At 41.9% G+C, this 23,877-nt stretch overlaps 1 protein-coding gene across 1 annotated transcript; it reads left to right on the forward strand.

The window, feature by feature from the left end:
- The first annotated feature begins 2,757 nt into the window (after positions 1-2,757).
- Positions 2,758-23,782, forward strand: LOC126266745 (uncharacterized). The gene is made up of 5 exons (XM_049971247.1): positions 2,758-2,790; positions 10,559-10,829; positions 14,031-14,102; positions 19,367-19,453; positions 23,424-23,782. Exons 2-5 carry the CDS (start codon positions 10,569-10,571, stop codon positions 23,685-23,687), a joined length of 684 nt encoding a protein of 227 aa, XP_049827204.1. The 5' UTR covers positions 2,758-2,790; positions 10,559-10,568; the 3' UTR covers positions 23,688-23,782.
- The last annotated feature ends 95 nt before the right edge of the window (positions 23,783-23,877 follow it).

The raw sequence follows: 23,877 nt of genomic DNA on the forward strand, positions 1-23,877 counted from the left end.
AAAGGCTTTTCCTTATGAGTACATTGTTTTTGAGCGCACTAGTTTAATGTTACTCATTGTGAGCTATGAATGTATGTACATGTGTGTTTGTGTGTGTGTGTGTGTGTGTGTGTGTGTGTGTGTGTGTGTGTGTGTGTGTTTAGTGTTCGTGTATTTTAATTACAGTTCGTTCTATGGAGGGAAAGGAGAGCATTAAATCGTGCACCTTCAACAGGCAAATCCTCTCTAAAAGCAGAAAGATTGCTTTCGACTTTAACTTTTCTATGCGATGGACGGATCATGATGAACGGTGTTCAGTACGCCCTAACTCAGTGTCAATTTCGTGACTTGAACTAAGGAAGTTTGTGTACAACCTAGTAATCGGTTATTTGTACCTCAATTTCTTCTCCTGTTGTTACTCAAATAATGGTGGTCCCGAAATTTTTGTGCTAACAGAAATCGAACCTCCTACCACCTCAACCCAATGCCGTGAATCATTTGCATTTAGCAACGATACGTGTTATATTGTGGTTCAGATTTTCTTCTGAAACAGAACAACACAACAAAAGCATTGCGACGCTATTCATTACGAACCGTACTTTAGTTCGAAATCTGTTTTCTAGGTTTCATTTAATTTGGTTTGAGCCAAAGTCCATTTCAGAAGATAAGGTTACTTCATGTTATACAAACAAGACATTAGCGTGGCTTCATTAGAAAATATGCAACATAACTGAACGAGGCAGTCAACAACGTGCATTGGTCTGGTTGCACCATTACAGAAGAAGCAACGATATCTTAACGTAAACATCAGTTATTTGTATATGTAATGAAACATAAGAAAATAGTCTCAAATATTAAAGATCCCTTTTACAAACACGGATTAAATTGTAAGTACATGTGGCAACAGACCTTTTAGTGGAACTAAGAGGTAACCCAAGGAAAATATAGACCTTAATTTTTACAATAATTGTTCTTGTTTGATCGTATTTATTACATTCTAGAAGCATATGTGGAACGTATTCGTCAATGAATCAGGAATTGCAGCTTTGAGAAGGAATTAGTTTTATGAAACAAACACACATAACACTGCTGCAATATTGTATAATATTTATTATTTGTTACTCGAACCGGTTATCGGATGTTCCGCCATCATCAGGTACAAAGATAAGTATATGGTGCAGTGAAATTTTATTGGATCAATGATTTTAAACTACTGCCTGTACGTAGTACCTCCATTTCCAGAGACGGAAGTGTTTATGTCAGAATAGGAAGAAAACAAGCGAAGTTCATTCAGAGTAAATGCGATGTAAGATTATTAAACTAATATAAAATATGTGACCCATTATCTAATGGACATATGTCATTAATTCCCATAATTTCAAGACGGTTAATAAACACATGTCCATCAACCCAAGCCTAGTACTAAATAACCAGACACAGTTCCCTTACTCACTAATTCTAACTGCAAATACTACCCATAGTCTCATTCGCGCCGTGCTATAAATTACCCCTTCTTCTGACATGCCACATTTCCTTTATTTCTGTTGCTGTAAATCTCGTCGCTCTGATGGATAAAACAAATTACTTCCTATAATCACAGCGGCTTCATTCAGCTGCTTCATGTCAGTGTTATATCTTATATGTTTGTAATTTTGAATCTATAAAAGACGAAATTATTTTGTTCAGTCACATCTTGGGAATATGTCAACGAAGCTTATTGTTCAATTATATTCTCCTATGAACAACTGTAGTAATTTGTCTGTGGTTCATTATTTAATGTGTCTCGTATTTTATTTAGTTAGATAATCTTGCATCGCATTTACGCTAACATAACCTCACTTGTTTTATTCCTATTCTAACTTTAAAATTTTCATCTCTGAAAATGGAGACACTCTTTGTATGTGCACTAGTTTAAAATCCTTGATCCAATAAAATTTCATTGCACCACATACTTATCTTTGTACCTGATGATGGCGTAACAGCCGAAAACCGGTTCATGTAACAAATAATAAATATTATCCAGTATTACACCAGCGTTGTGTGTGTTTTGTCTGTAATGTACACAATATCCTATCATGGTCCGACGGAACATTCAGTCAATGGAATTGATTTTAAACAAATGTATCGTTTTTTAGTATTCGTATGCCTTGCTCTTTGTCTGTTAATGGTAACCATTTCCCATCTCGTAAGCGCTGAGCTGAAAAAATAAGGGTGGCCTGGGACCTGTTGCTGAATCACCAAATAGCATGAACCTCTGACGTTCCGGTCCGCCAACATTGTCCATTCCGTTTTTAATTGTTTGAGACACTTTTAACTTTCTGAACTCTTTGAATAAAGAGTCATTTTAGAAACAAAATTATGGCCTTGGCAGTAATGAAGTTATTCGAACTAGCGTTATCATCTGCATATATTTCACGTAATTCCGTGCAAACTAGTTTACACGTTCTTCTATCATGTTTACTGAAAAATATAGCGCTTATCATATTTACACATAACTTGAACCTCTTGCAACAGACAAATCTTACTTTTACTAGTCTGTTTCCTAATTCACCGAGCTATGTTTAATTTCGCAACTTAAATGCTGTGTTTTAGATAGTCTGGACCATGAAGTACCGAGAAACGGATGATACAAGCGATGTATGATATCAGTTTGTTTCTGCGTCTCGGCACGTTACACCACCCATGGGTAGCAGGGCGATAAGATGAACGTGCTCCCAGCACATACCGTTGTAGAGCTGATGATGCCAGCTCCAGGTACAAAAAGTGCTCGTTTCGCATCTCCAGGCCACCTTGAGGCTACAGTCGAGCGAGGTAAGTAAACTTCCAACCTCTGCTTAAGCCTTCTTCGTTTGGATGGATAAATTAGTGCACTTGCTAGTTAACAATACAAGAAACCAAATTTGTTCGAAGCTTTGTACGTGACCTTGTTGCAAGATTCTCTCGATGGATCTTCCTTCCAATTGAAGCAGTGATAACTGCGAAATTTGTAAGACAAAACCCATGTTAATGGCTCAGTGGTTAGGTGGGTAACTGTAAAACCGTAAGTCAAATGGGCTGATATCGGTCCTAGAGTTATCCTAGGTTCATTTTCTCTCATTTCTCACTTGTTTTACTTCTGGCAATGATTTGTTAATACCAACTACTCCACGTCGTACCATGTTTTGGAATTCATATTTAAATCCAGATCGCGCTATAACAGGTTGGATAAGTCAGTTCAAGGGTCATCGGGATTGAAGCCTTCATTAGGACCATCTCGCGTAAAGAGATGACATGTCGAAATGAACCTGCTTGAGCATGGTTTTACTTTACTTGCCAGTCATACTAATCCGTGTGGTTTGAAAATGAAACAATTCGAAAGCGTCCGGAATAAGTTCGCCTTGTGAAGCGTAGTCTGTGCCATAAAAAATACAGTTTTGTGTCCTAACAAAATACAATTTGCTCGGTGTTACACGTACACGACATGTTTTGAAATACTTCTATGCTGAGCTAAGTCACTGAGATAATAAATGAATTCTGGTGGCAAATTTTTAGAAACTATGATACGTGTGAGCAGTCGCAGCCAGATATCTGGCTATCGCTCTCAGTGCAGTATCCAGTGGCATAGTGCGCCAGTCACTGGTCACCAATCAGAGTCCTATTAACGCTACTGAGTTGGCTTGGCGAACACAACTATTTTTGAATATTGATACAACTTCAACCTTCTGTCCACCATGGATGTTCATACCAGATCAGTCTCCGCTACTCTCTGAAAGCTATGATTCGATTGTCTCTCGTATCATAACCTTCTGTAGCGAGATGCACTGAAGTTGTTTCACTTCTAATAGCCTCATTTTTTGACTTTATATGAAGAAACGAGAGTAAGCACGGAAGAGATAGGGTATCTGCTATTCGAAACAGAATTTCAAAGAGCTTTGGAAGAATTACCATCAAGTAGGGCATAAGGGATAGATACAATTGTACTGGAATGATGGGAAGCGGCAACAAAACGGCGAGCCACGGTGATGAGCGTAGCATGTTTGAGGCGACATTTCATCATACTTTCGAAACTACGTCATCCACGCAATTATGAGCATTACAAGAGCCGATTAGTACGAGAATTATCGCACGATCAGCGTAACAGCTAATGCATCAAAGTTGTTGAAAAGAACAATATACAGAAAAATGGAAAATAAAGTTCAGGATGTCTTAGATGACGACCAGTTTGGCTTTTGGAAAGGTAAAGTCATGAGAGAGGCAGTTCTGACGTTGCGGTTGATAATGAAAGCAAGTCTGACAAAAAATCAAGATACTTTCATTGGTTTTGTGACCTAGAAAAGATTTAGAGACTGTAAAATGGTGCATGAGATTAGAAACTCTGAGGAAAATGAAGGTAAGCTGTAAGGGAAGACGGGTAATAAATATGTACAAGATGCTAGAGACAATATGAATGGGAGACCAAGAACGAATTAATAAGGATATAAGACAGGTATATAGTCTCTCGTCCCTGTTGCTGAATACATACATCGAAGAAGCGATGACGGGTATGAAAAGAAAGGTTCAAGAGTGGGCTCAAAATTCAAGATGAAAGGATGTCAGTGATCAGATTCGTTTATGACATTGCTGTCCTCAGTGTAAGTGACGAAGAATTACAGGATCAGTTGAATTGAATACATAGTTAAAGAGCACAGAATATGGAATGTGAATAAATCCAAGAAAATTGAAAGTAATGAGAAGTAGCAGAAATTAGAGCAGAGAGGAAGCATCACAATTGGTGACCACGAAGTAGGTGTAGTTAAGGATGTCTGCTAGGCAACAAGATAGCCCATGGCGGACGGAGCAAGAAGGATATCAAGAGCTCACTGCCACTAGCAAAGATGGCATTCCTGGCCAAGAGAACTCTGCTAGTATCAAACATAGGCGTTAATTTGAAGAGAGCGTACTTTTGAAACACGGCATTGTGTGTTGGTGAAGCATGGACTGTGGGAAAACTGGAAAAGAAGAGAATCGAAACGTTTGAGATATGGTGCTACAGACGAATGTTGAAAATTTGGTGGATCGGCAAGATAAGGAACGAGGAGGTTTTCCGCAGAATCGGCGAGGAAAGGAATATATGGAAAACACTGACAGGAAACACGGCTTGGATGGTCTCTTCAGACGTCAGGAAGTAACTTCCACGGTAACAGAGGGAGCTGCAGAGGATAGAAACTGTAGAGGAAGGCAGAGACTTGATTATGTCCAGTAAACAATTCAGGACGTCAGTCACAGTGATAGTTCCAGACGAAAAGGTTGGCACAGAAGATGATTTCGTGGAGGACCTCATCAATCGGTCATAAGGCTGACGACAAGAAGCAATTCAGTTTAGAGACAAACGAAATGTCCATCCGATATCGGATATCCTCATTAAACATAGTTCACATTGCAGTAATCTGTCACGTATTTCTGTGTTTATGATGTCATATCTCCTTTACCATGTGCTGTAAATAGATTTTATTTTTAGGTACATTCACTGGTATTTGTAAATACTGTCTCCAAAACTTGTCACGAATCGAGTTAACAGTAAAGAAGCAATGAATTAAAGAGTCATATCAGATGTGACAGTTTGGCTGCATGAACAACGAAAATGTAATTATCGAAAGAAATTTTTCTCCGTTTTATCATTTTGTGTTGGTTTCCAGCGATAAAAAGTTTCTTAAAGGCTTCAAAGTGTGTGAAAAATTTGTTGCAATTCACTTTGTTCTTTCGTTCTTAAATACTGAATGAATAAAATCTGGATAGTAGCACGTGGCGTGCTTTACATTTAGCTTTTCCTATGATCGCTATGCACGAACCGCCTTTACACGCAATGTTTTAACATATTTACATTATAAAAGAACATTGTTTTGGAAATTACAATCACAAATTAATTCTTGTTAAATAACTTTATATAAAATAAGAACAATTATTTCCAAAGCGTTGAGTCAAAGAACATAGAAACACAGATGTTACATCATACATAGCAAGCACAATCGATATCAAAGCAAGTATAACACTATTATAAATGGATGCTATAAGTAGTGTAGTTCACTCTGGAAATTTACCCAATATGCTCATTGTCATCAAGTCACCCCCTAGTCGAAACTGCTGTCTTAAGACTGACTGACAATTATTCTTGGAGACAACAACTCTTTGTTTCACTTGAACAATTGTTCCAGAAAATACATCTCGTAAAATACTTTTATGAAAGCAACTTGCAAAGATCGTTTTGGAAAGTAAGTAAGCCCGGCTTAGAACAATGGTTGCTTCCTTTCAGTTGAAACACACCCAGAATTTCTGTCCTTGCCAGTGACGGTATAAACTGCCGTTCTGTATTTGATTTAGTACAACGTGTTAGCATCTCTGACTACCTGAAACTTACCTTTTCTCTGAGGTCATTCCGTTCCATACTAGTTACAATCCTCCAGCGGTTGAATCTAGTTTTATGCGGCAAGGGACAAAGGCCATTAAACAGAGGAATACCGGAGGCATATGCCCGTCGTCTAAAAAAGGCGGTGGAACACACTGGCTGCTTTGCACATTTGGAGATAAAACTTGCCTGAATGTACTGAATAGAAAGTGTTGCCCATTTTCGTCGCAATCTCTATGAAGTTTGCTCGTCGTCATGTGTTTTTTTCTTTTTCCAACAAACGTACACGTTTTACTCTGCTTGAACTCCATCAGTTGGGTACCAGTTGACTGCATAAAATCTGACTCTCGAACAATGCGCCCATCATATTTCAGATATTCTTTTCAGCCATCGGTGACTAAATGCTTTAATATGTGCGCTTCTCGTCACAAGCAGGTAAGGAAAGAATGTGTAGCATACACCCTGTCCGCCGTTTTCCGGTTGTTACAAATCATCTCTAACCTTTTCTTGTGTAGACACAAATTTTTTTACATCACAAGCGTACTGGTTACGTCATCCTGTAGTGAGCACGTGATGGTCATAGATCAATCTGAGTGGATGTTGTTATCAATTACATGTGGAGAATGTCTGTTAGTGATAAGTGACGGAAGAGTTTCTGTACCTGTTAAAGAACAATGTTAGTTTTCTTGAAACCAGTGGCAATGCCCAATTCCCTACAGACATATGTAAGCCGATCGTTGCTATGACTGCGGTAAAACTCAATTTAGCCTCCAAAGCCATCAATGTGTAAGAAAGTTTCTAAGAGTAGTACACGCCATCGAGTGAATGTAACGTTGTTATAAGTAATTCTTTCGTGAGTGGAAACTTCTGATCCGCATACACAATAGGTGTAAATAGAAAATCATGTCTTATGAATGGTGGAAGGATACGGGATATGCGTAGGTGATAACACTGCAAACTATGAAACAAGTATAAATTATGTCCGTTGATCCCACGTTGGATCCTCTGCCAGCAGAAATTCGTAATATGAATGAGGGGGAAACAATAGTTGCGAGAGGAGAATTGGGTGTGGAAGAGTAATGAGGAAAAGATAGTACGTGTGCAAATAGAGTTTCGAAGGAATAATCCGAATAGGACGAAAATCAGTATATATAATATAAATGTACATATAGACAAATGGATACAATTTCAGAAAAAGTGGATGATTTATACAAGAGAAAGAGCTTCACAAGTTTAACGAGTCAACAATACCGTGGACCGCCTCTGGAGCAAGCAGTTATTCGGATATTGATATGCTAGTTGTTAGAAGTCCTCCTCAGGGATATCGTGCCAAATTCTGCCCAACTGGCTCTTTATATCGTCAAAATCTGGTGCTGGTTCGAGGGCCCTGCCCATAATGCTCCAAAGGTTCCCAGCTGGAGAGAGAGGTCCTGTGACCTCACTGGTCTAGGTAGTGTTTGGTAAGCACGAAGCCAAGCAGCAGAAACTTTCGCAGCGTGTGGAAAAGTTAGCCCAGGATGGCCTGCTATGAAGGGAAAGAAACGGGACACAGACTATCGTCGACGTACCCCTGTACTGTAACGATGCAGTACATGACAACCAAAGTGGTCCTGCTAGGGAATGAAACGGCACCGCAGAGCATCACAGCCGATTGTCGGCCCGTATGCACTCCGTCTTCAGGCCACAAGTGGCCCATCGGGACCATCCGACTGCAGTGTCATCCTCAGCTAAGGAAGGGGCGTGTGGTCAGCACATCTCTCTCCCCTTCGTTATGATAGTTTTCTTTGACCGCAGCCGCTACTATTCGGTCGAGTAGCTCCTCAATTGGCATCACGAGGTTGAGTGCACCCCAAAAAATTGGCAACAACGCATGGCGACCCAGATGGTCACTCATCCACGTGCCGGCCACGCCCCACAGCGCTTAACTTCGGTGATCTGACGGGAACAGGTGTACCTACAGCCCCAAGACAGTTGCCACGTCGGCCTGTATGGTAGGCGATAATTAGGTTGCTGGCACACCGCATTCCGATGCGTCTCCAGACACGTATTCACTGGTGATTGGGGCTAAATTCAAAACGGTACTCATGACAGAAGACAGTTCGGCTCCATTCAATTTAGATTCCAAGCTGAATGTGCATGAGCACCGATGCAATCGGGTTTCTTGGTGTACAGACAACAGTGGCAGTCGGTCCAAGGGCGCCATGAGCTCAGCCCCCTTTCTGTGACCCGCTTACTAACGCCCCTCGTGGTCACTGAAACACCAGTGGCTACCGGATCGATCAGAACGATGAGTCCGTGCTTCTCACTGCTTCTCTCACGATTACTCCGTCCTAACGTTCTGCCGTCTCTCTAGGTCGACCACTCCCGTTTTGAAGATTTGTTCCGCCATGGTTCAGTCATTCCTGTCAACATCATTGAATAGTGGCATCGCTTCTGTTTATATGTCGAACGATTCGACGAATACTCCAACCACCTCCTTTGAGCCCAACTACATGATTCTTTCAAATGCAGTCATCTGCGCATATTGTTCACGCGCTGCCTGGGAGATGCAGGTATTGTCCAATTGAGTACACGGAATCTAATTCACGAATTTCTTATGCTCGGGCATCGTTGTCCCCTCCTTACTATCCTTGCCACCTACGCAGAGAAACTGCGCTGCAGACGCTAACTACGACTTCAACATTCTTGGAGGTTTATACACTACTGGCCATTAAAATTGCTACACCAAGAAGAAATGCTGATGAAAAACGGGTATTTATTGGACAAATATATTATACTAGAACTGACATGTGATTACTTTTCACGCAATTTGGGTGCATAGATCCTGAGAAATCAGTACCTAGAACAACCACCTCTGTCCGTAATAACGGCCTTGATACGCCTGGGCATTGAGTCATACAGAGCTTGGATGTCGTGTGCAGGTACAGCTGCCCATGCAGCTTTAATACGGTACCACAGTTCATCAAGAATAGAGACTGGCGTATTGTAACGACCCAGTTGCTCGAACACCATTGACCAGACGTTTTAAATCGAAGAGAGATCTGGACAGCGTGCTGTCTGTGACGCAGCGTCAAAGGGAAACCGGATCCATGGTCTCCGAGCTGATAGTCCATGCTGCTGCACACGTAGTCGAACTGTCGTCCAGATGGTTGTCTTGCAAACGTCCCCATCTGTTGACTCAGGGATCGAGACGTGGCTGCACGATCCGTTACAGCCATGCAGATAAGATGCCTGTCATTTCGACTGCTAGTGATACGAGGCCGTTGGGATCCAGCACGGCGTTCCGTATTACCCTCCTGAACCCACCGATTCCATATTCTGCCAACAGTTATTGGATCTCGACCAACGCGAGCAGCAATGTCGTGATACGAGAAACCGCAATCGCGATAGCCTACAATCCGACCTTTATAAAAGTCGGAAACGTGATGGTAAGCATTTCTCATTCTGACACGAGGCATCACAACAACGTTTCACCAGGCAACACTGGTCACCTGCTGTTTGTGTATGAGAAATCGGTTGGAAACTTTCCTCATGTCAGCACGTTGTTGGTGTCTCCACCGCCACCAACCTTGCGTGAATGCCCTGAAAAGCTAATCATTTGCATATAACAGCATCTTCTTCCTGTCGGTAAAATTTCGCGCCTGTAGCACGTCATCTTCGCGGTGTAGCAATTTAAATGGCCAGTAGTGTAGTTTGTTGTGAAGCATGAGATTTCTGCTAAAGGACACGTGCAGTGCCAGCAGTGTGTGATAAGAGCGGAGCTTCTCCCAACCCTCTTAACTTGCCGGCCCGCTCCAAACAAGCATGCATACACGTACGACACACACACACACAAACACACACACACACACACACACACACACACACACACACACACAAACACCTGTGTGTATTGCTCCTAGTCGCCGTGAGACTTTGCTTGCTCAACACAAAACTAGAAACACGTGTGTAGGTGCACGACTCTTCCTCAACAAGTGCTTACGTCTCATGTTCACACTGGGTGGGTCTGTTTCCGTGTTGGGCGAGCTATAGCTGCACGGTGACTACCCTCAAGGCGCTTAGGTGTAAACGCACCTTCAAAATGAAACCTTTCGAGAGGCGGTAGGGAGGGAGGATAGTGGTGGAAGGTTACCAAAGATTTTTGGTGCACATACGCAGTAAACGTAGACGGCTCAGACTTCCGCAGGAGCACTGGAATGACATCGGTCGTGTGTGCAGGTGACAGACGATGGCTCGCCTCACGCTGCTTCTGGTGGTCGCCGCGGCACTCGTGGTGAAGGCTTCGCCCTACGGTGACGACTACGGCTACGGCGGGCATCACGACGACAAAAACGATGACTGGAACGAGTTCCAGAGGTACCTGGAGCACGTTAACAGCGACGTCCGCGCGCTCGTCAAGGCCAGCGTGGACTTCCTGCGGTGGCGCGGCGTCCCCGTGAAGAGGGCTCTGGCATACGCCTTGCAAGGTGTTCGGGTCCTGCTGCGGCTGGTGAGTAGCTAACTGTGAGCCCGTGATTGAAACGGCCGTCTTGATGGTCTGACCTCTGCTGCGCGACTAATGAAACCGTAATGTTAGAATCGCCAAGGAATTCTTTGTTCCGGCGTGATAATGCGCGACTGCTTTCAAGTGAGTCCGTACGGTACGACGGATTACTTCCATCTCGATCAAGTCTATGGCAGCGTGCGAGAAGTTTTACTAGAAACTGGTTCTTGAAGTCCATCCAAAGTTAAATCCCGTGGAGCCACTAATGACATTGAGGCAGGGATTGATTGTAAAGATACATTAGCCACCTTATGATTTTCCTGGCTGGGGCAATGAATAACCAGATTATGCATACACTCAATGTGAGGGTGAATTAGCCAAGCACAATGGAATTAAGATATATTAATTTTCCCTTTCAGGCTCCAATTATAAATACCGAATTTAAAAAAAAATGCAGCAAAATATCGCTTGATATACAAATTTAGGCCACGGTCGCACCAGTGAGATAGCGCAGTCTCTCTCATCTCCAGGCGAGATAACATGACGACGTCAGACATAAAAGGCTGCTGGCGGCAGACGTCCAAGAAAACGCATCTGTAACACACTAAGATTGTCCACAAGCAGGCGGAAACGGAATGAACCAAATTCAGTTACAGACATACGCAACAAGACAGCAGATTAGTCAGGCTTTGGTGGGAACCTGAGAAAATTCAGGGCGGGAGCAGACACAAACGTTATCGAGTGCAACCAAGCCGGCAACCAAGTCGCAGGAAGTAATGACACGCGTACACAAACATATCGCAATGGTTTAACAGCGTGAATAATTAAGCCGGGCACGCCGGTATAGCAAACATAGGAAGAATCTCAGATCGACCGGCAAGCCGACGCGTGTATCCAACCCAACGCCCGAAGTCGAAACTTTATGGCAAACATTTGATTAAAATATTCAAATTCACTCTTCTCATTTAAGAAACAACACCATAATGGAAAAGAAGAATTCATTATGTATGGCACAGATTTAAATCTGCATGCACAACCACCACTCTTTAGTTTATCAAACAGTCTTTAATTGGAGAACGTACTCTTATTCGTGCTGCTTATCCTGACCCGTTTGCAACTGCCAGAAACTTTAATTCGTTCATAGGATAGCCAAGCAATAACGAGGCCAATCAGGATCTGGCATTAATTCAACAAATTAACACAATGACGATAGGCAGCTCACCGCCTCAATAAAACACATCGAATTCAGTTTAAATTAGAAACAAGGCAGCTATCTTCGGCAGGTGGCCACATTAGAGGTTCCAAACACAGGGGATTGCAAGGTGAGAGATACGTTACACATGCTCCACTACGCTCTCTCTATGTTCACTTGAGAGAAGAACCAGTCATTAGCAACTGTCGAGGTAAGAAAATACTGTCCGGCGGAACGCGCTAGCCGCTTCCTAGGGAAGACGTCGACACGCCCCACACCTTAGCCGCGGCGATACGCCCCCGGAAGAACACCATTCCGGCTCTGATTGCACAAGCTGCCAACTTTTGCACGCGTCGTAGCAGACAGAAGACGTCCACTGTTAACCAGTGTCCGCTCATAATTCCTCACTGCTCGGAGCCACACCTACTTGCTGCGCCGAAACGGCTAGCAGGCGGCGCTGCAGCTCAGACCTGAGGCGCAGCGGAAGATAGCGCAAACGTGATAACCGATGTATCGGCGGCGAGCCAAACGGCTCAAGTCGTTCAGAAATATATAACCCACTCTCAGCGCTCATTCGAGACCTAGAAGGAGCTGAAACATTAGTTTCTCACTATTGGCACTATTTAGGGCACACGGGAGCTACCGTTTATACATCGTAATCCTTATTAACGTTTAACAACTCCTGAAGTGATACAATTTATGTAAGACGCGTGGAGCTGAAAATGTCGAAGATGCCTCAAAAGTGGATGAAAAATATTGAACACGTGACGTCACCGGTTGACGTATGTCGCCGCACGTGGAGCGATTTGTCTTGTCCATCGTGCCTCGCCGGTAGTGGACAACGATACACATTAATCTGCTAGGTTCCTTTGTTTTCGAGAACCCTTTGCAGATGTGATCTGCTGTAAAAGAAGAGGTTACAAAATTATTATCCTCGCTGTAACCAAATAAAAGCTGTTCTTATTATGTGTTTCTTTCCTCTTTCCCCTTCGTTTTTTTTTTCCTTGTAACGGACTTTATTGAGTAAAGAACACGTAGGTCGTTTACTGGTAGCGATAAAATTCAGATCCTTAAAGTTATTTACTTGTGACGCAATGCTGTACGTTTTTGTTGTCCTGTACTTTACAACTAACCAGCGGAGACTACGAGGCCGGTAAACAAAATAATAAAATATTATCTGAAAGTAAACCCACAATTATCTAACGCAATGCAAAAAAAAAAATTAAAAAAAATACTGCCTGCTGGAAGTAAGGATCGAACCCTGAGACCTTCGCGCTAAATTTGCGCACGTATGCACTTAGCCGTACAAACGTAAACAGTGAGGGGAGGTCCAGATAATAAGGTGTGACAGACCAATAGGTTCCACCACTGTACGTGCGGCGAGCTACGTCATCTTGGTAACCTTCTATGTTCAAAATTTGTCATCCACCTTTGGGGTATTTCCCAACACCTGTGACGCCATGTGTCTTTTATTAAATTACTTGTTTCAGAGTTATCTACGACACTTCGGAGTTTTTTAGACGTTAATGGTAATCATACTGTAGGTTGGAATGCTGTATGTAAAAAGTCTTTTGCTGTTGTAAGCGTCTTGTCCTCTTGTAGTTTGGGCAAGCAATTGTCTTTTGATTTGTAAAAGAAGGACAGACAGTTAGACACATAAATTAATATATAAAAGAGTACACCGGATTAAGTAATCAACAAAGTAGCATTCCGATAGTTTATGGTAGGTTTTCTGTTATAAGTCGGTTAAAGCAATATAAATGTCCAGTAACAGTACCGTATTGAAGTAGACTTCAGAAACAACTTACATTTTTAATTTTCACGCGGTTAAACGAGCTACTCTCCTACTCGGTTAATAGCCTAAGATAATGTTCAAGAAAAATTAATAAATTTCACATTTTGTTTACCGTGTGTAGCCTTTAGTACCTCTACTACACTTTTGTTAGTTAAACTCTAGTCATAAGCACTACACATATTCCAACGATTGTCACTGATTAATATACTTCCTTTTGCAGTGGGGGAAAATACTAAATAAGGAAAAGGACTTCCACCACGATATTAGTTCACTGGACAACGCCAAGAAACAGGTATGTAGTGACACGTATATTTCTGGTTCACTTATAAGATAGTTGAATACTGTCTGAGAAATGTTGTCATTGAATGAAGTGTGTTGGAATGTAGAAGGCTCTTGTGAGGTTAATAACCGCTACTGTCGCAGTTCGTAGGGATTCTAGACAAGTCCAAATACGAGATAAGCAGTGCCCTCAGACTTCGTACGTTACTGGTTAACAGTCAGTCTGACAGAAATCTGAGCAGAAAAATTTTCATTTAATCTCCGGTCTTGTTTGTTGTACTAAATATCTTGTCATTTATGAGGGTCATTTATGTCTCTTCCGATGATTTTCGAATTTCCTCAAATTTTTTGTATGTGTAGTTTCCTTGTTTCATAATGCGCAGCTTCTTTTAATGTGAAATTCTCAGTCTTTGGTGAGGGTCATTTGTCTATTTTAATGAGTTTTTGGATTTCCACACTTTATTAAAGTATATTTTAAATTACTCCCTGTACTAGGTATAACGTGCAGTTTTACAATTTGGTTTCTATTTAGGGAGAAAGTATATTATACAAGAATGTGATACACGTAACTACTGGTGATATATTTTCGAGTGTCTAGCAGAGCAAGTGACTGCGTTTGCAAATACAACTTGACAATCTGCGTACCACGAAGTAACTACGGGATGGTACTGGTGTGATGGACATGGACGGCAGTACTCTGTATACTATAGGCTTGATCATAAGTATCTGACGAATTTTAGAAAATGGCTATAGGGAAACTACGATACATACAAAAAACTGCAAAAATCGGTGGATAGAGCATCTTCTCAAATTTTCTATTCGTAGACGGCAGGTCTGTCAGAATATGTAAACAAATAATTTGCTGCATATTGTCACACGAAACTTGTTAGCCCATGCAGGTAGGCAACCCAGTTATCAGATTTCGAAAAACATGCTTTTGCGTGCCTTTCCGGACAATTCGTATCAGCTATTCCAGTCTCTTGCGTGGACGCTTCCTGCATAACAATCTGTGTCCATACTTTGCACCTGTACTAAGAATTATAACATTTATGAGACATTTATTCTCAGCAATGTCTGAAGAAACAGACACTGGCGACGATTTTACAGTAGTACTAAATTTAAGAAATTCATTCGCAGTTGTGAAATTTTCCTGACGTTAAGTGTATTAGTTGTGAAGGGCTTAGTTATTGCTTACAGTTGAACATTTGTGCCCCACCGGGATTCGAAACTGGATATCCCGTTTGTTGCAAGCTGTCGCCATAGGCACTTCGGCTATCCGAGCATGCTTCCAAAATCTACCTCCATAATCCACTGTTTACGATCCCCATCATTCCCAACTTTGGTTGGTTTTCCGCTACAGAATTTCTAGGAGAGGAACGTGTTCAACCTTAGGGTTGCGACTGTCATTTTGCTCGTCGAGGCTTGTAATACATATTTTGAACAATGTCTGAAGAAACAAACGTTGGGAAGATTTTCCTGCTACTAAATTTGGGAAACGACGATTTTAATACTAACGTTGAATGTGTTTGTTTCCTTAACCATCGGCCCGGAATCATACTGACTGGCAATGTGGTCGTTGATGGTGTTGCACGTGAAGGCTTAGGTCGGTCCCGGAAGAATGCCCCGATAGCTGATGTGGTTAAGGCGACAGCTCGCGACAAGCAGTAAATCCGGGTCTGAACCAAAGTGCGCCACAAATTGTCATTTGTCACCAACAGGTAATATCTTCATTCCTAATGCAGCTAAAGTCATAAATACTCCGAAGTCACGAATATATTTAAGAGGTGATGTACCCACTGATGTGCGTCTGTATGTTACATGTCTAGAGATTTCACGCAGCCGTCTCCTGAAACCCCGGAAGTATTTATGAATAAAGCTGTATAGTGCTGGAACAGTGATGGACGCGCGTTACGGGTGTGCCACATTCTCCCTCGGTTTGTTGGCATCTGGTGCCCTGTGGACTGCTTCCAAGTACTTCTTGTTACTTGGATATATTTCTTGATACAGTACAGTGCTGGCGCCTTGCCAGAGACGCAACGCTGTTTAATGAGTTTTCAGTGTGGGTTGTACTCAAGAAGATTGGCAACAGGCAATTTACTTAAAGAGAACTGACCTGCAACTAGGTCGGCATTACAGGCTGAATAGTGAGTAAAATCCTAGAAAAGTCGATGCCTCCTGATAGACTACTTCACCGAAAGCAATACAAACACGGGTAACGGCCTTGCCGCAGTCGATACACCGGTTTTCGTGAGGTCACCGAAGTTAAGCGCTGTCAGGCGTGGCAGGCACTTGGATGGCTGACCATCCAGCCGCCATGGGCTGTTGCTATTTTTCTGGCCGCTCTCAGCCTCGTGATGTCAATTGAGGAGCTACTGGACCGAATAGTAGCGGGAGAGCAGTGTGCTGACCACATGCCCCTCCTATCCGCCTCCTCAACTGAGGATGACACGGCGGTCGGATGGTCCCGATGTGCCACTTGTGGCCTGAAGACGGAGTGCTTATACAAACACCCCGTTTGAAGGCCTGAGATGTCATCGGGCGTTATGGACAGCTCCAACTGTTCCAAGCCATTCGCAGCAAAGACCACTGCATCATGACAGTTGTAGAGTTTCAAGTCGTCCCACAGAAGAGTTCAAGTTACAATGACTGTCTGAGACTGTTCGCTTCACGGAATGTTCTAGGATTCACCTCTGCACAGTGATATTGACAACACCGTTCGATTCGCTGCACTAGTTCTTCAACCGGATAAACTGAAGTGCTGTTCGCTTTTGATATGACCTCTGACAGAAAAATCGAAAGAATGTGTTCAGGTTAGATGGCTAATCCAGAGACTGCTCTTCCTCCGTTTTGGTGTGTTAAACGTCGTCTTACAGCAGCAACTAAGTGAGCCTGTAACCCGTCATTACGTACCACAATCATCAGACATACAATGAGGCTAAAATCTGAATCCACTTAAACGGAAAGGCTACATTTGACAAACATTTATACTAACTGGAACAATATTTCATACTGAAATCAGTAGAGGCTCGTGACCATAGTTAAGCAAATATCTCGCAAACTGTAGTTTACTGACGAGTGTTTACTGGCCTTCACTTGACTTTTCTGATCTGTTTACCAATTTCCCCTTTAAGGAAACTAGTGAGCCTACAAAGCGTAACTGATGTTCCACAAAAAACTAGCACAGCAGAAACCACAGAGCCCGTAGAAATGCATGAGCTCGTGCTAGCCTGCAATTATTTAATTTAAAACATTTAATATGAAGATGTTTTATCAGAAACGTGGCATTGTAGTCGCAAATAGCTTCGTTGGCACGTTAATTGACATTTTTATTAATGACTTGTAAGTTAAATTTTTTAATAAATTTTCAGATTGTAAAGAACATTTCAAGTACGACAAATGTTACGTAGATGTCATGTTAAAAGAAAGCCCTAATAACACAGACGTCTTCACACTACGATTCTGTTACATGTATCTAAAAATTAACTTCGCTAACGAAATAGAAAAAAATAACTTCTTTAACATTTTTAGCTTAACCATCTCCAAAATAGCCAATAGGTGTACCATCGATATTTACGGAAAAACGACATGCACAGTCACCATCATTAACGCCAAATTTTGCCACCTGCTGCAGTATAAGTGGTCTTTTTTTACTTCCATGCTTCAGAATTTGCCCATCTGCCATTAGATAATCATGGAACTAGTAAGGAACTAAATATAATTAAACAAACAGTAGAGTCAAATTGGTACATAGAAAGCTTTGCCACACGACTGTGCTTTGCACAGAAAACAAGCAAGAAAACAAGAGCAATGCATACATTTACGACCACCGAACTTTTTCCGATGACATATTTCGAACATATTTCTCTACAGTTAGAGCAGAAAGTAAAAATACGACCGATAGACAGCGATTTTCATATAAATAACATTGTAAAAATGAAGCGCAGGAATAAGTGACAAACGGAAAGAATTTTTAATTTAGGTGCCTATAGAAAACCACGATACAATGCAGCTATTGTGAGAAATTTTACCTAGGGCAGAATTTTTACTTTCAAGGAACACGCTCATCCATTAAACAGCACTGTACTTGGACTGCAGTTGACTGCTCGAAAACATTCAACAACAAACATGGTCTACAATATACAGATTGTACACACTGCCCCTGAAGGACGTCTATTGAATCTTTTGGAAGAGACAGAGTTGTGGAAACGGGAAACACCACCCCTTAAAAACTTCTTAATTCATATGGTGAATTTATGTCCAATGCCTTTTTTGCTATATTTTAGGTGTTGTAAGTATTATACCTCGGTAAGTCTCTGCTCTTTCCCTTGAGACCCATGTTGTTCTTGCTTCTGCTTCGGCGAGCCCTTTTATGAAGAACTTATTCATTCACTTATTTATACATCGCGCAAGTCACAGACCATTCCTGGACGCTACCTTTTATTATTTTAAACGTAGGTGATTGTCACTTCTCTTTAGCTTTGGTGCTTTTGTTTAATTCATTTCTAATTCTCTCCATTTTTATTGCGTCTTGACGCCATCCGCCAACTATTCCTCGGATCCGTTATGGTGTTCCTGCTGTAGCCTTATCAGTTGACAAGCTGCTATCAACCAATTTTGTTGCAATGCACATGGCAAATGCTTGCATTTGCATCCAGCTACGCTATAGAATTTAAAGCAATTTTTCCCATTTGACTCTTGTTATATCTCTGCCTACCTTTCAGTTTCATTTCAATGTATTCAATTTAGGTGTATGTAGACGTAGTCTAAGATGACATTTCTGACTCTGTATTAAGCCGTTACGAACTGTATTCCTTCCCTGAATGACACCTAGCGGCCATACCCCTCCCCGTTACCCCCCCCCCCCCCCTCACTTTACGGGAGATATGTCGTTATTGTTTATCATGATGTTACCCTATGTGACAATGCCACACATGTCTACATATTTTAGCTGATTTCCCTGTTAACTTCCTGAAAACAAGTATGCCTGCTAACTTTCCGGTTTATATATATTACGAAACAGATATTACAGTTGATAACCTACATTATCTACATTTTTTTATAACTTACGCACATTTCTGTATTTAGATCAATATGACTGAAAGCGCCTACTGAACAAATATTTGCGACCATTGAACTGTTATTGCATTCTCAAATAAGTCCACACATATTAATTTTATAAATTCAAAAGGCTTTTTCTTGCTGCAAGCAAAAGGCATTTGTATGTATAATATGAATATCTACTACATCTTAATTTTCCGACTGATTTATTTCTTTCAGGCACGTCACTCAGCACCCTGGGCGGATAAAGAAATAAAGGAAGCAGAGAAAAAGTTCCCTGACCTGGTTAACTGCCTCAAGGAAGTTGTAAGTACATCTTTCGAACTATCAGTGGGCGAACAGGTCACTGCAAATATGAATAATATGCACTTTCTCTCGGTCTCTTCGTCTCTGTCTTTCTCCCTCTCTCTCTCTCTCTCTCTCCCTCTCTGTCTGTCTCTCCTCTCTCTCTCCCTCTGTAACTCATCAGTCCTCAGTCCATGAGTCTCTCCAATTATCTGATGCTTACTGCCTTCCATCTATTCCCATCTTGTGACAGTCTTGTCAATTACATGCATTTAAGAGATCCGTATATCTACGACATCTGTTTTGCATTTTCTGTTCATTGTCAAACATTAAGAATGTTCCCTTCCCCAATACCTGTATTTCCTGCGTTGAGTTAACTGTTCTTGATGGATGGCGAGGCAGATAGCACACTAACCAGACCTTCTGCCAGAGTCTGCGCTTGTTCTTAATCATCTACAACCTTTTTACCTTTAAGATTCTACAGTTTCAGTCTTTCGCAATTAAGTGTGTTGTGTTGGCATAAGAGCCAACACCGTGTTACGAGAGGAGGCCGAAATGCACGAGGCTTAGTTCACGCAGGGTGGCGTGAGGAGGGAAGAACTATACTGACGTGAGGTCTGGAACATGACAAGGAATGAGTATTCAGAAAGCGGACGTATTTAGTTTGATACTTAACTTTAATCCATTAATGATGAACGTTGCTCTTGACGGTACATGATTCACAATATTATCTGTTCAGAAGACATTCGTAGTAACTAAATATGGCGCCTTGCTAGGTCGTAGCAAATGGCGTAGCTGAAGGCTATGCTAAACTGTCGTCTCTGCAAATAAGAGCGTATGTAGTCAATGATCCATCGCTAGCAAAGTCGTCTCTACAACTGGGGCGAGTGCTAGGTAGTCTCTCTAGACTAGACCTGCCGTGTGGCGGCGCTCGGTCTGCAATCACTGATAGTGGCGACACGCGGGTCCGACGTATACTAACGGACCGCGGCCGATTTAAAGGCTGCCACCTAGCAAGTGTGGTGTCTGGTGGTCACACCACAAAATGATTATGGCGTTGTATTAATTAGTGGCAGATATGCCACCCCCCCCCCCCTTCCATAAACCACTGACCTTGCCGTCAGTGGGTAGGTTTGCGTGCCTCAGCGATACACATAGCCGTACCGTAGGTGCAACCGCAACGGATAGGGATCTGCTGAGAGGCCAGACAAAGATCAGTTTGGATTCCGTAGAAATACTGGAACACGTGAGGCAATACTGACCCTACGACTTACCTTAGCAGAAAGATTAAGGAAAGGCAAACCTACGTTTCTAGCATTTGTAGCGTTAGAGAAAGCTTTTGACAATATTCACTGGAATACCCTCTTTCAAATTCTGAAGGTGGCAGGGGTAAAATACAGGGATCGAAAGGCTATTTATAATTTGTTTAGAAGCCAGGTAGCAGTTGTAAGAGTCGAGGGGTATGGAAGGGAAGCAGTGGGTGGGAAGGGAGTGAGACTGAGTTGTAGCCTATCCCAAATGTTATTCAATCTGTATATTGAGCAAGCATTAAAGAAAACAAAAAGAAAAATTCGGAGTAGGAATTAAAACCCATGGAGAAGAAATAAAAACATTGAAGTTCGCTTATGACATTGTAATTCTTTGGGAGACAGCAAAAGACCTGGAAGAGCAGTTGTACAGAATAGACAGTGTCTTGAAAAGAGTACATAAGGTGAACATCAATAAAAGCAAAACGAGGATAATGGAATGTAGTCGAATTAAATCAGGTCATGCTGAGGGAATAAGAATAGGAAATGAGACACTTAAAGTAGTAAATGAGTTTTGCTATTTGGGGAGCAAAATAACTGATGATGGACCAAGTAGAGAGGATATAAAATGTATACTGGCAATGGCAAGGGAAGCGTTTCTGAAGAAGAGAAATTTGTTAACTTCGAATATAGGTTTAATTGTCAGGGAGTCTTTTCTGAAAGTATTTGTATGGAGTGTAGCCATGTATGGAAGTGAAACAAGGACAATAAATAGTCTGGCCAAGAAGAGAATAGAAGTTTTAGAAATGTGGTGCTACAGAAGAATGCTGAAGATTAGATGGGTACATCACATAACTAAAGACGATGGACTGAACAGAATTGGGGAGAAGAGAAATTTGTGGCACGACTTGACTAGAAGAAGGAATGGGTTGAAAGGACGTTTTTTGAGGCATGAAGAGATCACCAATTTAGTAATGGTTCTAATGGCTCTGAGCACTATGGGACTCAACTGCTATGGTCATCAGTACCCTAGAACTTACAGCTACTTAAACCTAACTAACCTAAGGACATCACACACACATCCATGCCCGAGGCAGGATTCGAACCAGCGACCAATTTAGTATTGGAGGGCAGTGTGGAGGGTAACTATCGCAGAGGGAGACCAAGAGATGAATGCTCTAAGCAGATTCAGAAGGATTAGGGTAGCAGTAGATACTGGGAGATGACAAAGCTTTCACAGGATAGAGTAACACGGAGAGCTGCATCAAACCAGTCTCTGGACTGACCACAACAACAGCAATATCCTACTACTCACTCACATTACTGTCACTGTAAGTGTAGGGAACTGCTTATTAGCTATAACCGTGTCAATTTATTACGCTTAGCAAACGTTACAAGCAATATTTCCAGTTCCATTCCGATGGCCACGATACGTCCAACACACCTGGTGGGGGCTTTCTTTCACTTTGAGCCGGCACTGGGCCTACGTCTCACAACGAAATTTAACAGCTCCTGTTTGCTCCGAATGATTCCGTGTTATTTCGTACCCCAAACTGATATCTTTTTCTTGAAGCGACTTTCGACACTCCATTTGTAATTGGAGTCGCGACTGCTGAAAATGATCTAGTGGGGTTAATAGCAAATAATTACGTTCATGATTATCAGTGCTCACAAGATTCATTTTACTGGATGAATTTACTTTTCAATTCCTATACATTTACTTTACTCAAAGAGCTATACTCAATATACGCTGTTGATACAGGGTTTAATGTATTGAATGGATTTGTGCAGTGAAACAAGACTTTACTCTTAATTTTGAAATACACTTTTAAAATGTATTTCATCATTTAACAGTTGGTGTAACATTCACAGTTACGTAACGACCATGCCATATGCATTGCATCTAAACCTAGAATTACACATTAGCCAATTGCCACGCTAAAAAGCTGTAGCAGAACTCTGGAATCCCTCTACTAACGTGATATAATGTCGAGTTAGTACGAACAAAAATGCGTCAGCTGAACAGCAATAAAAGTATGAAGCTATGCAGTTTAATTTCTTTTATAATACAAAACCTTACGTGATAATCATTTTAGCTATATTTCATTAAAAAGAATAAAAAACGAATTGCAAATGAAATACGTTTTGAAACTGAAGCTATTGGAAAGTCACACATAATTATTTCCAAGACAAGTACAACTGTTATGGTCATTACATTGTATGACTGGTTTTAGAAACATATATAATTTTACTAGCCATTAAATTCTGTAACCGAAGAATTAACGATGTATTCCAAACAGCTTTAATATATTGTACAGCAATTAAACGTTTAAAACTTGAGATACAAGCTCCACAAAACTCAATGTCGAGTCTAGCAACAATAAAAACTGTAGAAAATGTCGAGAAACGCTTATGGTCGTCTCTAGGCGCATTTCTTCATGTGACTCTAAAATCAGTCACTAGAATGAAATGCCGACCAAAAAACACCAAACATCATTTGTTCCTAGGTACATTATCCTCTAGGTTCGACACATTGCAAATTGTAAAGCAATCATCAATTTGCTAACAGAAGTGTGGGGTGAGACATCTACGAAGAGGCTTGCACAGGACAGACTCGTATTGAGAGGGGCTGAATGCTCAGAAGAGCACTAAAGGGACTGAGCAATGTAGAGGATCCTGTGTCGATGTCTCCTCATTTGTAACCCAGCCTTAAAGAGGTTGTCAGCACTGGTTCTCGTTTGCAGGTGACCGGCCTAGTGAAGACCGTCACAGGCATTCTCGGTGGCCTCGGCGACCACGGTGGCCATGGTGACCACGATGGCGACGGCGGCCACGGCGGCCACGACGGCTGGGACCACGGCGGCCACGGCGGCCACGGGCTGGCCGACGGCCTGCCTCTGGGGAAGGGCGGGCACGGCCCAGTTGGCGGTCTGGAGATTCCGGGCAATCTCGCCGGCAAAGGACACGGCGCCGCCGGTTTCGACGTAGGTGGCCTACTGGGACGGTGAGCTGGACTGTGTCACATCATGACCATAATCTACACATGAAGACTGTATCATACTGAAATAATTGTCAAATACATGTCGATTTGTTGTGACAATGATTTTGTTCTTTCCAACTACCTGCAAATCTGCTACCATTCCCGTCTGCAGTTTATCAGTACCATGCCTGGATTCTATTTTCATCAGCACTTAGCAG

This window comes from Schistocerca gregaria, chromosome 4 (genome assembly GCF_023897955.1).
Source record: "Schistocerca gregaria isolate iqSchGreg1 chromosome 4, iqSchGreg1.2, whole genome shotgun sequence".
NCBI classification, from domain to species: Eukaryota; Metazoa; Arthropoda; class Insecta; order Orthoptera; family Acrididae; genus Schistocerca; species Schistocerca gregaria.

Coding starts and splice junctions, on each gene's coding strand:
- LOC126266745 (XM_049971247.1), top strand. CDS start 10,569: ATGGCTCGCCTCACGCTGCTTCTGGTGGTCGCCGCGGCACTCGTGGTG. Junction 14,103..19,366: donor TGGACAACGCCAAGAAACAG/GTATGTAGTGAC, acceptor TATTTCTTTCAG/GCACGTCACTCAGCACCCTG. Junction 19,454..23,423: donor TTAACTGCCTCAAGGAAGTT/GTAAGTACATCT, acceptor TCTCGTTTGCAG/GTGACCGGCCTAGTGAAGAC.